Raw genomic sequence first — 16,981 nt, forward strand, 5'->3', positions numbered from 1 at the left:
ATTTAAGTTTTGTGGATATTATAATGTTGATTAGACGTGTGATACTATATTTATGGCAAAAAACCCCACATTTGCATAGGCTTAATTTATCTTGGCAAGCAGTGTTTTACCTGATGTAATTGAGGTTGGGAGAAGAAGGGAAAACAGAAAAGTGTAGTTTATATTGTCATGAATTATATGGTTTTTTAATAGCATGTAGTGCAAACTTACCAGGAGATGTAATGTAGCGACGTAAGCAAAGCTTCTTTACTGTAGACTTGGCTTCAGTCTGTTTTCTCCAGAGATTATAACTTCCTTCTTTGCTTTCTTGATGAGTCTGTTTTGAGAACCATTCTAAAACATGAAAACCCAAGTTTAGGCCCAAAAAGAGCACTTGTATTATAACAAATGTTTGGAATCTGTCCCACTTTAATTTCAAGAGAAAGATACAGATTCAGGCTGCAAGCTCTAAGCTTAGGAGTTGCTAAACATCTCTCTCTTCTCTGGACCACTGCATACTCAACACATCAGGTACCAGACTTTACCTCATTCTGTTCTCTACTTTGACCCAAGTCTCCTTCAGGGCTTCTGGTCTGCATTTGTTAATCCTATGGTGTACTGGAACAGCATTCCACTCTGACATTCTGCCACAGCTGACTTCTAAACCTTCCTCTGTTGCTGCTGTTTCACAAATGATGATCCACTTTACATGTGAATTTTTGGTACCTCACTTCTATAAGGATGGAGAAACATTTTATCCTTCTGTGCCTCATCACTTTCCACCTTCCTGCTGGATGTGTGGATCTGATGCTAAAACATCATTCCCAGCAGCTAGGACTTTCTCACCTCTAATGATACACATTTGAAAGATCTTCTGTCTGTGACTGTAGTGATTTTTCCAGTATTGAAAAAAAGACCACTTTGCATTTAGATTCATCTTTATTCTGGTTGTGAACATAAGATACTAATTCCAAAGAAAAATAAGTAGGCTTCCAAATTCTGGATGGAAGAGACATGAAATAGACATAAATAAGGAACTAAGGAATGAATCTATTCACACTTAAATTAAAAAGTATCTAGAAATGTAACAGTAAGATTATATTTTACTACCTTTAAGCAACAAAGAAATAAAGATACACTCCAAAGGCCTTTTTGTCCTTTGATTTTCATTAGTGGAGCGGCTTTAAAATATCCTGAGCGAATTCTCTTTCGTTTAATCCTGCAAAACTAACTTCTTTCCCTACAGAACACATACACCAACGCAGATAAGCTCCTAGAAGCAGCTGAACAGCTCGCTCAGACTGGGGAGTGTGACCCGGAGGAAATTTATCAAGCTGCCCATCAGCTCGAAGACCGGATACAGGATTTTGTTAGACGCGTGGAGCAACGCAAGATCCTGCTGGACATGTCTGTGTCCTTTCACACTCACGTTAAAGAGGTAAAACTCTGCAGCTAAGCTACACTCGTAACTTTCTGCCTTAAAACCAATATTGTACGATGTTCCATTCATTATTAGAACCTTGCCATAGAAAATCATGAAACCTCTATTGTACGATGAGTTTTGGTTTGTAATTCACTGTGGATTGAGGGCTGAGGTAGAGTGGTTGTTTGCTTTATGGATTTTAAAGTTTATCAGCTTCCACCTCCTTTGTTGTGCGAGCACATGTGTGTGTTCAGTCACAGGGAAGGGGGGAGGGTCAGATCAGGGAACTGATACAGCTACAGGACAGCACTGCAGTGGGAAATGCTGTGCACTTTTGGTTTTGTTCTTTTTTTATCCAACCAGCTCTCTGGTGCAACTCTCTAAGTTGTCAGACACATGGTTAGACAGACACAGTTCAGGAGATTGAAACACAAACACATGAAGCACAAGGCTGTTTAATGCAACTCTGCTGCCCAGAGAGGGACTTTGTTTTCTTTCTATTTTACACATTGCATTTTGCTCTTGGTATATTGATGGCTCTTCACAACCTAAAGAACTTATCTGATAATGACAGTGTTTTACCTTACATTTGTAACCTTCAGAGGTTGAATTGATAGACTAGAAACAGTCATACACACATAACTTTCAGTCAGATCAGTTTTATGCTCAGATCCAGAACACGGGTCATACAAATATATAAGCTCATGGGAGAGGACAGAGTAGGCTAGAGCCTACTCCTAGGACTCGAGTAAGAGATTTTAGTTAAAGGTAATGGGAAATTTCAGCAACTGTAGATTGCCTGTTTTCTGTTTGAAGCTCATTTGACATGTTCTCGCTGCTTAAACTAGATGAAAATATGAAAGGCTTCTGGATCACAGCATGCCATTCTTCCCTGCCCCCCCCACCCAACATCAAGAAATGGTCTGTTCAGTGGGGAAGTATAGTATTCAAAGTAGCTTCTTCAGCAAAACCTTGTAGAGGATAAGGGTAGGATCTTTTTCCATGTGAAACATCTGCTTTGCACTTGAAATAAACACACAAGACAGTTGCTCTTTGAAGGAGGTCAGGATTGAATTGCTTTTTAGCTCTAGACATGAGTACATAGCTCCCCCGTCAGTTTTCTCTTAGGTGCTTCCTTGCCAATATTCTCCCAGATCTCTGTTTAAATAAAGCATAAATGCTCTATTGTAAGCTATTCTTAGGCAGCAGCTTTTGTTTCACTTCTCTGCAACACATGGTTTCATTACCTGTTGTGAAGCACGGGAGCAGTCAGCTCCTGAAAAGCGTTCATTATTTTTCTTAGCATCAAGAAGAGCAGCTGGAATGGCATTTAAATGGATACAGTTGGTTGTAATGATAAAAGATGGAGACTGTAAAAGGATTTGCAAGGAAAGGATTTTTAAAAAATCCAACAAACCCAAAGGCAGACTGATCTGTGAGTCACTGTTGAGTAATTTTGGGAGGCTGATCCAGATGTGCTGGAATGTTGCCACTGCTCCCCTAGATAATAACGTTTTATTGGGGGGGGGGGAAATCTGTAACTTGATTTATTTCTCGGGGAAAATGGATATTATTGTGACCTTGTAAATGTACACAGCTGTTACTATGGCAGCCTCTTTGCAGCCTGGACTTTGGAGGAAAAGGTGCTGTGACTGTTGTACACGTTGATTTTTTTGTTGTTGTTCTTGTCATGTGGCTGACTTTTGTAGCCAATAAAGCAGGGAAAATTAACAAAGAATATTTATTTATTTGCATTCTACTTAAAAATAGAAAAGAGAGAATGAGACAGGTGATTCATATTTAGTAGGCTGGTCCTTTGGTTACACTGCAAATAGCAAACTCAAAGCTGTCTTGTGCTTTCTGTATTCTGATCTGCTTTCACAAGCATGTTGTTTGTTACCACACATGCATGTGGAGTGCTGAGAAGGCACCACAAAGCAGATGAAAGATAAAAAAGCCTTAAACCTGAAAGTCATCCATGCTTTGTTGGCATTTCTCCTGCAGGATGTGGGAAGCTGCTGAATAAATCAGTGCGTACCTGTAAGCACGTAACCTTTCTGCTCTGTGGTGGAGTGAAGGAATTAGTGTGCATGCGCAGCTAGTGAAGAGAGGAATTCAAGTAGTAGGATAGTATGCTAGCTGTTGAATCAGAAAGGCATGCTTCAGTTGTTAAAAGACTCCAAAAGATCTCAAACAAAAACCTGTCCTTCAAGTATTCAGCATGAATTTTGTTTCTTACATCTTCCTTGTGTTTTCCTTGTGTAAAAACTGGACATGAAGAAAACCCCTGTTTGTGTGTGACAGTTTGGAAGGAGCCACAGAGCTAAGAGAAGCTGGTAATTGGAATTGTTAACTGTTTTGAGACTTTGAAATCTGGCTGTGGTAGCCATCTAATCTCATTATTTTTTTTGAAGTAGGATGTTTTGTTGTGTTTTATTCTTTGTCCCCAGAAATACTTCACGTTGAATGAATGCCTCTCATCTGGATGTGAGCATTTCAGTACTTTTACTGCTCTGTAGCTTTACATAACCTTTATACTTGACACAGAATTTAGCTGCAACTTTTCCCAGCTTCCCTGGGAAGCATCAGCTCTGTAGTGTCTGCGCAGTACCGTTACTGCGTTCACAGTTAGTAAATCAGTAGTTTCTGCTTTCAGAAGCAATGTGCTTGCCACAAAAGCAGTAGATGGGCTTGACACGTCCTAGAAGTAACAGACTTCTGCTGTACCTTTGCACAAAGCAGTAGTATGTGTGCAGCAGCCTGTTACGATGCACGTTGGAAATGCTGTCTGTCTTTAACATGTCCAAAAGTTCCGTAGCCAAGTGGTTACAAGCTGGTAGAGCTCACTGTGGCTTGCTAACATGAGAAAACAGCATACGAGTTCTCAGACTCCTCATAGACTAACCTCAATAGACCACATTTCTCACTGGGCAAAGAAAGGATGTATTCAGGGAAGCCAGAAATATGATGTTATGTAATGACATTGCCGTTACTCATTTTGCTTAATGATGATCCAAGAAAATCAATTACTTGCTACATATAAATTGTGGTTCTATGCCGTTACGTTGCTACAAGTTTAAAGTTTGTAAGGTTGTGAATACTGATTTTTATCTCCTGTGCAAACAGGGAGAAATTTCCATCTATAAACCAAGTTTTTCAGTAGGTAATATACTGAAGTTAAGCCGCGCACTTGCGAGCTTTACAAGTGTTTGGGACCGTAAATATTCCTAGCAGAATGTTTGCATTGAAAATAGTGTGTCCTGACAGATTCCCAGCCTGAGGATGGATGAAATACAACTGAATGTCTGACCGCTGCAAGACAGTGAATCCCTTAAGGCTTTTGTGCCTTTTGATGCTTAATAACATGGAGAGGGACAAGGGGAGAAAGAAACTTACACCGATAAATGATACATCTCGTAAATAAAGAGTTATGTGGGAAACAAAGGAGCAAGAGTCACAGTAGAGTCACGATAGTCTTTGCTGTCAAATCTGTAACCAAGTAGACATGAACAGGGATTTGATGTGAACTCAGATTCTTCCATACACGTACCTACAGACACGTGCACACACAGTCGCTCTGAAATGACTCCCTCAGCATCTCTGAGTGGGAAGACTGAAATCCTGGCCAAGCCAGGTGTTTGTAGTAGTGCCAAAGTAGAGCAACAGAGATTTTCCTAGCTGGAGTCAAGTGTGGGAATACAGATCAGGCTGACTACATGTTGAAGAGAATGATCTCATAAGAACCTGTTAGCTTTTTTGCAGATAAACTTTTGTGTGCATTCTGACAAGTTGATTATAAAATAGCTCAAAGCATTTTTTTATGTATACACAACATGCTTAATGGCGTTACTACAAGAGACCTCTCATCTTTTTCTCATCTTACTTTGCACCAGAATAGACTGAGGTTGAAACAAAGAAAAGGGAAGTGGAATTGGCTAAGTTTCCAAACACAAAACATCACTGTTCCTGAAAAAAACTAATAAAACTGTAGTCTATACAAGTTGTGGAAAGAAGCTGGCATGGTTTTGAGGATGCCGGTGCACGGGAAGGCTGAGGAGGCCACAGGGCTGCCAGTTCGTTCACATCCAGCTACGAGACTGTATATTTGATTCAGAAAAACTTTTTGATAATGGTCTGGCTTTTTGTCACAGCTGACTGACAGAAATATGCCCTCCTTTTCATTATCAAATATGGAAGGGTGTCCATCTGCGCAGCCTTTCCTTAGTTTGAATCCTGGGTGGACCCTGAGGTGACAGACCTACTCTTCTGGTTGCCTGCTACTCATGAGTATTTGTGTCTTCTGTGCTACTGTTCTACAAGTTAAATTTGGATGCCATTATGAATTTGATTTCTTCTCTGCATGCCCTTCCCAGTCAGCAGGGTAGCTTCTGGATGCCCCTATGTAAGTGTAAAGGGTCTGACCCTTGGGCTTTTGTGTTTCTCTCATACCTTTACCGTATCATTATAGCGTAGCAATGCTCAGTGTGATGAGTCTGGCAAAATCCATGAAGTGCAGTCTCTGGTCAGTACTTTGATATGTTGATCATCTTGAATCTGAGAGTTGAGGAAGAGAGTTTTTAAACCTGAAGTAAGAGAAGCACATTCAGTGGAAGCACATTTAATTGTGTTGTGGTTTTCTGGTTTGATAGAGCTGGATTCCAGTTACCCAGCACAGATTTTTCTCTTGAGTTTTCAATACTGGTAGCTACCATGCTTGAAAAAGGGGATGAAATTTAAGTCCAAGCATTATTGAAATAGAACTAAGTGTTTGGGACGAGTGAGGCAGAAGTAGGCCTTTAAACTGTGTAAAGCTGGGGTATTGACACTTCTTTCTTGTTCAGTTAAGAAATGGGATGAATGCTAAGAGGGTAATTTTAGGAAGATGTGAGAAACTTGGTTTGTCTTCAAGGATTAATTTATTCTGAATAGGAAACTGTTCTATTATAACTGTAGAATGGATAGGGATATTTTAAGCTTTTTAAGATAATTACATCTAATTTTCAAGAAATGTGCATGCATTTAGTATTTTAAATGTCACTGAAAGACCCTGGAAGACAAACTCAGAGGCATTTAATATCTTACTGGTTTTGTTTTTCAAAAGATGCAGTTTTTGTCCATGGCACGTGGCATATGTCCTGAAAACAAAAGCTTACAGACAGACACACAATCCCTTTTTATGCCCAAATATACTTTTTAGGGAATACTGTTGCGACATTTGGCCCTGTACAAGTAATAGCTCCTTAAACACCCTTGTCTGTGGTAATACACATACTGCAAGGCAGTGGTAAGGGGCAGGGACTGAAAGAGGAACTGGCAGTTTTTACATGCAGAAACTGTGTGACTGCATATCCCAAAGCCAGTATTATAAAAAAAGGAAAGTAAATCAGGTTGTGAAACAGTGGAATGGATATTTTACCCTAATAAAATATCTCTGGGCACTGGGGAAGTTCTCTGATTATATTCAGCAAAATATACAGTAAAGTGTTATTCAGCTGCAGTCGTTCAGGAGATTGCAGGGATGGGACTTAAATGGTTAGAGGCCCATGATGGAAAACACTGAAACTTCCAGGATGTTGCAGACAATTAAAATAATACCATCTCAGTGACTAATGGCATGCTCCCAAGAACTTAGGAAAGAGGTAGCACAGGATGCAGGCTTGTTCAAGCAGATGTTTCTTACTCTATGCTATATTTAGATGAAGAAAAAAAAACCTGCTGGGTGAAACATTTGCCTGTCAGGGATTCAGAATTTTATTTCCTTCTTCAATTTTAATTCTGATAAGATGTGAAGAGCACATTAAAAGAGAAGAGCCTCCTTCTGTGACTGGATTGAGTTATTTATACAGTTTCGTCACTGTGCATTAGAGCTGTCTTGCCACTGAATGAAGCTTTTACTGAGGTCACAGGACTTGATGGGTTTTTTTAGGGATCTTTGTGCTGCTGCTTCAAGAGATAACAGGAAAAAAACATGCCTGGAAGTTGCTGAAAAGTTCACACCAGCAGAAAGTTAATAGATATTTAATGACAAATTTGTTTTGTGTTTATTTTTTTTTTGTCCCCATGGATTTTTGTCTCCAATCTCTCTTTTATGGAATAAACTGTTACCTCAGAAAATCACTGCACTATAAAATCTGTAGTTCTGCACTGCTGAATGTGTTTGGGTAAGCTCCAGTCTCTGTCCACCCCCTATAGTAAACTGCTTTCTTTTGACTTTGCTGTCCAACGTCGTACTGTCTTCATTCTTAGTTTTGTATCCAAAAACAACCTAATTTATGTAGTTTCCAGTATATCCAGTGCTCATTCTGGTTTTCAAGCTGTACACAAGCCCAGCTGGCTTTTGCCACCCATTATGAATTAGACTTTTTTCAGAAACTTGCATTAATTTCTATCCAACTTTTATAACTTGACCATTTTGTTCATCTGTGGTGGCTTTATTCTAACTTCTGTGTATAAACCTGAAGATTATTTTGAGGGGAAGCTGTTTGTCAGAAACTTACTTGGTGGAAAAGTGTAAAAAGCTTATTTGGTAACATATTGGAGTGGCTTTTGCTATCAAGTGTCACAGAGCTATTTAGTCACTTCAGAAATGGCTTACATTGTTCCACTTTCATCAGTGTATGAATCACAGCTAGGCAAGTAATGCATACTAATTATTCTCTTTCTGAACATAGGAAAAATGTTTGTCCTTCCCAAGCAGTGGGCAGTTGAGCTAAGGAGATGGGCAAATGCAATGTCTTTTTGAGCTCTTTGGTACCTTGAGGGCAGGACACTATGCTGACCAGGCACTAAGCCAGTCAGTGCAACACTGTTGTCTTAGTGCCCATGTCTTTCTGCTTGAGGCAGGTACTGTTGCTTTTAACTGGCTACACAGAAGGGAAAGCAGGTCATCTTATTCTATGATGGCCTGGTCTCCAGCACCCAGGTGAGCTTTAAGGGAAATTTGCACGTGCATAGTACATCACTGGCCCAGTGCTCACAAGTTTTGTTGCTCCTGCTAGTCCTCTCTCCACCCATTTATAGAAGTAGCTGAAGCATGTATAAGAAATGAACAGGTGAGGTGTCCCTTGCATGGGTCTCACACAACCCACCTGCAAAGGACATACTGGAAAGATCTGAAGCAGTTCTTGGATTTGTCTTCAGCTGCCTGCAGTACGTGTGCTTGTAAGGAAGACAAGGTGCAAACCTGATTTAGTCCAAAAGACGCAAAATGGTTTTAATCCTGGTTTGTCTGTGGTAATCATCTCTGAAAACTGGGCCTTTTATAGGCAGTACAGTAAGCATGGAAGGTACAGGTCTTCCAGCCACCACTGAAATCATTAGATTTGCAGGCAACAATGAAGCCCTGCTGTCAAATGAATGTATTTGCACAGTTGTGTGTACACACCAGCTCACTTGGAAGGTCTCTAAGGAAGTGCTCTCTTATTGTGGCTCAGACATAAACTTCATAAACCAAGAGAAGAATTAAAGCGCTCCACTAGGCATAAAAACCTGAGTAAAGTTTTCAGACCATAACATAAAGTCATAGAATGGTAAATGGGACCTTTACAGGTCTAGTCCAACCTCCTGCTAAAGCAAGACCATCTAGATCAGGTCACACAGGAACACGTTCAGGTAGGTTTTGAATCCATAGATATTGTCAGGCTTATTGCTCTTCAGTTTCGTTTGTAACCAAGTGAAATTTGAATTCCTAAGTATGCATTTGGAAAACAAAAAAATAAAATTGGATGCTGCATTGGGTTATGCAGGATTGTAAGTGCTTTTGACCCACTTGGTAAGTTCTATTGATTTGTGCTCCTTTTAATAAGAAAGACTGCTGTAACTTGAGCTTGTGTTTACGGCTATGGAGTTGCATTCAAATCTGTGACAAACATTGTCTTTGAAGCGTATGAATAGTCAGAATAACAGTGTGTATCAATAGACAGTTCTGTTTTTTAAGGGCAGTGTTTAATAGGTTCATAGAAAAGAATCTGGTTAAATGTCGTTAATTTCTCTCATTTGTAAAAATTTAGTCTATAACTTGGTTAACTCAAAAGCTAGCTCAGAAGGCATGGAAGTCTCTTAGGACACAAAAACTAGCATTTGTTTTTAAAATAAAGCTTCAGAGGAACTGATTAATCAGGATCTAGATCGCCTAATTGAATTTTCTTCTTTAATGTAGCTCCATTGATAGTTAGGAAACATGATCAGAACATTATATAAACAGCAACATGAAGTAAATGTTTCTGTAGAAAATGTGAGGCAAAAAAATAAAACATTTGGGTTTTTATCTTTTTTAATTAAGCTGATTTTGATTGCTTACTCTCTGTATTTTAACTGTTAACCTTTTAATTAGGTTCAAAGTTAATAAAGGCTATTTGTATCTCTAAAATGGATAAAGGCAGAGATTAAAATGTAGTCAAAAGACCTTAAAACTTCCAGTCACATCAGAGTTTGAGGATTGTTTAAGGATTAAAACCAAACTTTAATCCTAGTTCTTGGAATCACAGTATTTGGAATGTGATGGTAAAACAGGGAGGAGGAACCTAGTTTGAGTGCTTCCTGCAAGAGTAGCTGTTTCACTGTGCTATTATCACTGCTCAGGACTTTTGCAAGAGGCAGCTGTGCTCCTCTTCAAGCAGTGTTTTTTATCAGTTGCACAATAGATGGCTAATGGTTTGCTGATGAATAATTTTCACACAGACCTTAGGATGCAACAACTTGCCTCATAAATTTGTGGAAAAGAATATAGTAGGGTTCAAGTGACCCAGCTAGCACATACCTAGGGATTTTCAGCTGCAGTGCTTGGGCAGTCCTGAGCAGGGATCTGCACACGTGTTAAGTAGAGAAGGAAAAGTATTGAACTACATGGTGGAATTACTCCTAAAGATTTTTGTTGTAATAGTGTGAAATTGAAATCGAGAGGGTAAGCACCACAGCTGTAGAGATCATGGCAGAAAAATTAACTTCTTGCATCTGATTGGTCTCTCTGTTTTGTTTTCTGAAATGCTCTTTTTGCTTTCCTTTCTTTGAAGGCCACTGAAAAGCATTACGTTGTCCATGTGCATGTGTCAGCCTGGCAGCGTAAATTTGATGGTGGCTACAATACATCTCCCTTCCTTCCTTCCCTCCTTCCTTCCTTCCTTTCTCCCTTCTCTCAGGGAGTGTTACCATAGCATTTCCCTCGCAGGGACTCTCGCGCAGAGCCGCAGATGGGATTCTCGCTATGAACTCTGTGCTGCTCAATCGGATACACTCAGTACTGTAGGAGGAAAATGGGAAAGAAAGGGTGACTTAGCAACACGGATAAAGCTTTCCTGGTATTTCCAAGAAGCAAAAACCTTATTTGAAACAAAGGCTCGTTCTCATTAAATTGAGAATGGCATTTTTCTATGAAGAGAAGCAAATCCTGTTTCTCCACTCCACCTCGATCTGTTTTCTCTTGTCCAGGAGGACTGATTTGCAGTAGTGACTGCCTGATCCTAGGGCTTACATATTTTTTTTGCTTTGTTGTGATTTTTTTACTCCTCTCCTTTAGCTGTGGACATGGCTTGAAGAGCTACAGAAAGAACTGCTTGATGATGTCTATGCTGAGTCTGTGGAAGCAGTCCAAGACCTGATTAAACGTTTTGGTCAACAACAACAGACCACTCTGCAGGTTACAGTCAATGTCATAAAAGAAGGTGAAGATCTTATACAGCAACTAAGGTAAGACAATTTTTTATTTCAATCTCTTCTGATGTGCATCTGATATTCTGTGAGGCTCTTTCTGTTTTGAAGGTAAAGATGGTAACTACAAGATATGACCTATAAATAAAACTTGTAAATATTAGGACTACAAGGATATTTCATGCTGTACTGGTGGTCTCTAACCCTCTGTTTACAGGAAGCTCAGCTTATAAACACTACCTCCACAAGAAGGAGACTTATTTACATAAGCTACGTTTTTCATTGAAGCAAACACCAGCCTTTGTAGTCTGGCAGGGCTCCTTGGCATTTGGAGTTCTGAGCAACAGCCCTTTTGTAAAGAGACCCTTGAAATTGTTTTGCAGACTGACAAGTAACTTCATTGTTATAAAGACAGTCAGTTTGCAGTCCATTTAATTCAGTAACAGTCTTAAATAAATTTGGGCCCCAGCTGCACTGATACACGTCCCTTTTGCTGCAGGAGCTGATATTATATTTGAATTTATAGGTTTTATACTAAAGTAAAAGATGAAGTAATTTTTTTATTATCTGATTTTTATTACCTAATAAAGTAAATAGTTATCACATACCACTTCCTTTTCACAACAAAAGGATTTGCCTCAGGTTTTAAATTTTACTCTTCCTGTAAACACCATGTCCTCAAATGTGGATTAGCAAAAAAATGAGTGTCGTTTCCTAATTCTTTTTCAAGTACCAAAACACAATTTGTGCTTTGATTAACAAAGATGTACAGACTTAGGCTTCATGTAATATGTATTGCACTGACCTGATCTGAAACAGTTTCGATTTTGTGGTCATGTATAGCATCCAAATTGATCTTTTTCAGTAATACTTTTTTTCATTCTCCCCCCTCTCTCTGCTTTGAATAGGGATTCTGCCATTTCTAGTAACAAGACCCCCCATAACAGCTCGATCAACCACATAGAGACAGTCCTGCAGCAGCTGGATGAAGCCCAGTCTCAGATGGAGGAGCTGTTTCAAGAACGCAAGATCAAGCTTGAGCTGTTTCTGCAGCTCCGCATATTTGAAAGGGATGCCATAGATGTGAGTGTCTGCTCTTGCAGTTGTACTGCACTTCTTCTCTCTTGCAGGAATGCTGAGATTGGTGTGTAGTTGCATTGGCATGTAGCTCAAATGGCTGATAGACTTAGTTCTTACCTTAACTAAGGCTTTTGTCCTGTATGTGAAAGTGTCAGGAGGGTGCAAAGCTGAGGCTTTTTCATGTCAGCTCAAGCTCTGATTGACTCCCAGTGCATCTTTAAGCATTATGTAAAATCATAATGTACCAGTGCCTTCATCTTGTGGGTTTGGTCTGAATATCAAGCTTCCTAGTGTATTTACAGTTAATATGAATAAGACTTGCAGGATGGTTTAGTCCAAACCCTCTAAACTGTTGTTTTGTAGTAACAGCTCTCTTTCTTTTCCAAGCAGCAGTCTTTTTTCAGTTGGCAACTGAAAGTGGTGTTTGGAATTCTCTTCTAGTGTTTGGGGATGTTATAGGGGTTGTCTGTCTGTCTTGGTTTTTAAATAACATTGTTTTTTCACCTCTGAAAGTAAAGCAAAAGCAGTTGTAGTGCCACACCCCTGCAAACTTAAAAGTTTTGACACAGTCCAAATTGGGGAGGAAGGTTACAACTTATCAGTTGGACAGTTTCTGTTTGTGTGCAGGAACATGTATACAAGCAGACGTGAAACTGCACTTGGAGCTTACCTTAATGGAATTGCATTGAAAAGCTTCAGCTGAGTTTATGTGACTTTTGTAAATCTGCTGATACTGAGAGACTGAAACTGAGTTGGTGCTTCAGAAGATTCAGGGTTATCCATTGGTAAAGGATCCTGTATAGTGGCTTATCTAGAGACTCTGGAAACCAGGAGTTACAGGGATAATAGTTACTTTGCTTGTATGTAGTAAAAGCTGCAACTGTTGGCTAGATATGAGTGATATTAAGGGCAAAGAAGCAGCTGGCAGAAACAGTGGCTTCTTAGCTTTTGGGTTTGTTCTTAAAATCAGGATTAGATATTATTGTTGAAGTCTGGTTTAGCTAGGCGCACTGGTAGGTTCAATGCAGGAATGGGCAGGCACAGTTCCTTAATCCATCCCCATAGAGGAAGTGAGAGTGTGCACTCCGCAGTAATAACAACTAGTGTAAAAGAGGACAAAGAAAGGTTCTTTTATTCTGCAAGTCACACTAGTCTGCAGACACTAGTCTGCAGGGAGTTTACAGCTTCATGGGAAAGGCTTTGGCAGAATTGTGGTTGTAATACTTAGTTGGATGACTGGTATATATGGAAGAACATAAAAGGTGTATCCCCTTCTATGGGATTGCCAGCAATTTTGCAGTCTCTGCAGAAGTAATCTGCAGTGCTTGCTGTCTATGTGATATTCTCAGAACACTTTTATTGAGGAAATGGCAGCCATGGAAGGCAAGGGCATACCAAGATGATTTATGGAAGAGGGAAGAGTTAGGTTAAAGGTTTGAATGAAGTTCGTGATTAAGATGATTGCTTTCTGCCGTAGGTTACATAAACAAGGATTCTGTAATAGCAGAAGGCTGTTTGCAAGACCTCTGCTTTGCAGATATGTTCTAGTCCTTCAGTGCAGGACAGCGTCTGTATAGATAGTGGTATTTCTGTGTGTGTTATTTGGTGATGCCTATAGTTGGTATATTTTGTTAATATGGCTTGGAAACAAAAATCAAACTTACAAATAAGACTGCCAAGAAGCTCTCCAGGGAACAAAATGACCCTGGCTGCAGAGTGCCTTCAGCAAAATGTTGATTGCTTTGCTGTCTCTGTACCATGCCCTCTCTCTGCTTCCTCAGCAAAGCATGCTTCTCTTTTCACTCTCCCTGAAGGCAGACATCTGCTTGGAAACTTCCAGGAAGAAAATGCAGAGACTGGTTCCAGGTCAGTTGTTTGAAAGCAGAAGTTCAGCTGAAGTAACATGATAGTGAGGAGGAGCCAGATGCCAGCTAGGAACTTGCAGACCTTGTTTTGACCTCCTCCCTTGTCAAGGATTTTGTGTGATTGGTCCGGTCAATTAAGACTTGGCTGTAGGAGCAGTTCATTCAGGGGAGCATCCTGTCAGGACAGGTTTTTTGGAAGGCCAGTAGTGTTTCTAGCTTGTCATACTGCTTGCAAAATGACACAGGCTAGAATAGGACAAAGAGTTCCCCTAACAATGCAGAATCGTATTGTGCAGCTGTCCTTCTAGGGACAGGGAGCAGATTTGCTGGCAGAGTTATTCCTCCTCCTCTTGTCTTTACTCTTCCTTTATAATTTGCTGATAAAGTTCTCCATTTCTTCTAGTTACTGTCTCTTACCCTACAACTTTTCACATTCTCCTGCTTTTCTGAAGTTGCTGTAACTGCAGCACAGTCTCTGTTTTGCCCCTTGGTCTTGGCACATAAACTTGACCTTCTTTATCCTCTGTAGGCTTTTAAGTGCCATTGGTTGTGAGCTATTTCAAGGACTCTGTTGTGAATGACTCTATTAACTGAAGACAAGAAGGAGCAAAATACTGTACCTGTAGAGCCCTTTGCTAGGGTAATGAGTAGCATAAGGAAGATGTGTATGAGCCTAGTGAGTAGGACAGTAACATTGGTGGTATTGTATGCAGCCTAAAATGTGTGTGTTTCATCTGTGTCTGTGCATTTTTGCTTGTCTGTAACTTAAATACCTTGAGGCCTGTGTCAGGGCTCCACACAAAGCATACCACACGCTTTTCAACTCCCAGCTTTATCTCTACTCTATTTTTGGACCATACTTACAAGATGCCTGTTAAGTCATACAGCTGAAAAGGCAAGGATGCAACGTGCTGGATCACAGAGACCTAACTCTTCTGCCATTCCCATTTTCCCTTTTTCCTTCACCCCAGCACATAGTATTTTCCAGGTCCTTTGTTAGTCCTCAGTTGGTACAAGGAATGCCAGTTAGACCCTTCTAAGAAGAGACCTGTGGTTCTTAATTTCTTTCCTACTCAGTGTAAAAGTGTTGGCATCCCTTCTGTGTTACACCCTGCCTTGTTTCCCATTAGTGTTACCTTGACATTTGTTAAAACCTAGGAATGTCAGGCAGCTCAGACTCTGCACTAGAAACTTCTTGAGCAAATGGTATGGTAAGTAGTTACCCTGTGTTTGTGCTGGGTTGTCCATTTCCTGAGAGTGGTATCAGTTTGTGATTTGGTTACTTTGGATGTTTATTAGTAATTCATCTTTGTTCTGTTTGTTTAATGCTAATTGTCTTGACAAAACTTTATGCAGAGCATAGGAGCCTGCTTGCTCTGAAAGTGTTACTTGTAAAGCAGGACTTGAGAGGGGGCACTGAAGAGCAGAGGCGGAGAGAGATTGATTCACAATATTTTTAATTCTGCTCTTAATGCATTCCAGATTTGCATGATGGCTGCAGTGGCTGAAATAGACCACCTTGCACCACCTAATTACTGCTGAAAAAATGGAAGTATTACTGCCCTTTTTAGGAACCTCAGCTGTGATGTTCATTGACTTTGTATGTTTTGAGTGAGTGTGGGACCACGCTGGCATTATTTATTGAATCGTGGGCTTCCTGGTATTTTGACAGGGGACAGCAAATGTCTTGCTCTTATACAAGAGTGTTTCAGACTACTTTCAACAATGTGCGAGCTTAACCTTGGAGTTACATGAAATAACATGGAAAGAAGTTATTTTTACTGTTGTTCATTGTTTTCTTTGGAGGCAGCATCACTGAAATCTCTTGGCTGAGGTGACATAGAGTGTTGACCTCTTAAAACTACCTATTGCTCCTGTCAGGCACAATGAATTCAGAACAGTCAAAGAACATAGTGACTATAATCTACTTGAACCATTACATTATTGTAGAAATACTGACACTTAGCTGCAAGAATGTTGTTTTGTGAGCTGCTTGTGTTTGTTACTTTCTTACTAGTAAATTCAGTGGAAATAGTGAGAAGGTTTTGACATCTGTTCTGAAGGGAGATGGGCTGGCTTTGCTTTTAAAACAGTGGCATAAATGTATCATGTTAAATCTTAATCTACTTTTACTGGTGTTTAGAAAGACAATGAAAGATGATGCTTTGTTGGTGGAGTTTCACCTTCTTTAATGCTCATATTTCTCAGTCCGAAAAATCTTAGTGCTTTGTGAGGGAAACTTGGGAACGTTGTTAAGGGAACTGGATGAAAGTAAGATGGTAAATGTGATTTATGAGAACTTACATAGTGCAGTGAATGGATTGGAGAAACAAATGTTAGGTGGTCTCCACCGCTTTTAGTAGTGAATGAACAAGAGTTTTGAAGACCAATTGGCAAGAACAAGATCAACTTTTTCCTCTAAAAGTGAAGATAAAAACATTTTAACTTAATCCGTTTCACAAGTGATGTGTTGATGGAGTACCTTAAATAAGGCAAGGATACTGACGGTATTGCAAGTGCTGGTTGAAGGAGACCTATAGTACTTCTCAAAGTGATTCTTCCAGATTATTTGCCAAAATTTAAAATCCATGCTAAACCAGCCTATGTCTGAATTCACCATGTTGAACCTGATCAGTCAAGTCCGTCAGCAGTGAGCAACTTGAGCTCCTGACCTTCATCCTAAGCGCAACATCGGAAATAAACACGTGTTGTAATGGGTAATGGAACATTGTCTTCCTCCTTTTTCCCCCCCAGATAATTTCAGACCTCGAGTCTTGGAATGATGAGCTCTCTCAGCAGATGAATGACTTTGACACCGAAGATCTTACCATAGCAGAACAAAGGCTCCAGCATCATGCAGACAAAGCCCTGACCATGAATAACTTGACCTTTGATGTCATCCACCAAGGACAGGATCTGCTGCAGTATGTCAATGAAGTGCAGGCATCTGGTAAGATGACTCCTTTATAGTATTCCAGACAGTGACTTT

General features: G+C 40.0%; 1 protein-coding gene across 2 annotated transcripts in view; it reads left to right on the top strand.

The window, feature by feature from the left end:
- TRIO (trio Rho guanine nucleotide exchange factor) overlaps window positions 1-16,981 on the top strand; it is a 240,855-nt gene that overhangs the window by 109,858 nt on the left and 114,016 nt on the right. For both annotated transcript variants that reach the window (XM_061996023.1, XM_061996024.1), the window contains exons 11-14: window positions 1,226-1,417; window positions 10,917-11,086; window positions 11,956-12,130; window positions 16,747-16,942. In XM_061996023.1, the coding sequence (XP_061852007.1) occupies window positions 1,226-1,417; window positions 10,917-11,086; window positions 11,956-12,130; window positions 16,747-16,942 (733 nt within the window). The remainder of the gene's footprint in view (window positions 1-1,225; window positions 1,418-10,916; window positions 11,087-11,955; window positions 12,131-16,746; window positions 16,943-16,981) is intronic.

The sequence above is a fragment of the Colius striatus genome, chromosome 4, assembly GCF_028858725.1.
Source record: "Colius striatus isolate bColStr4 chromosome 4, bColStr4.1.hap1, whole genome shotgun sequence".
Classification (NCBI taxonomy): domain Eukaryota; kingdom Metazoa; phylum Chordata; class Aves; order Coliiformes; family Coliidae; genus Colius; species Colius striatus.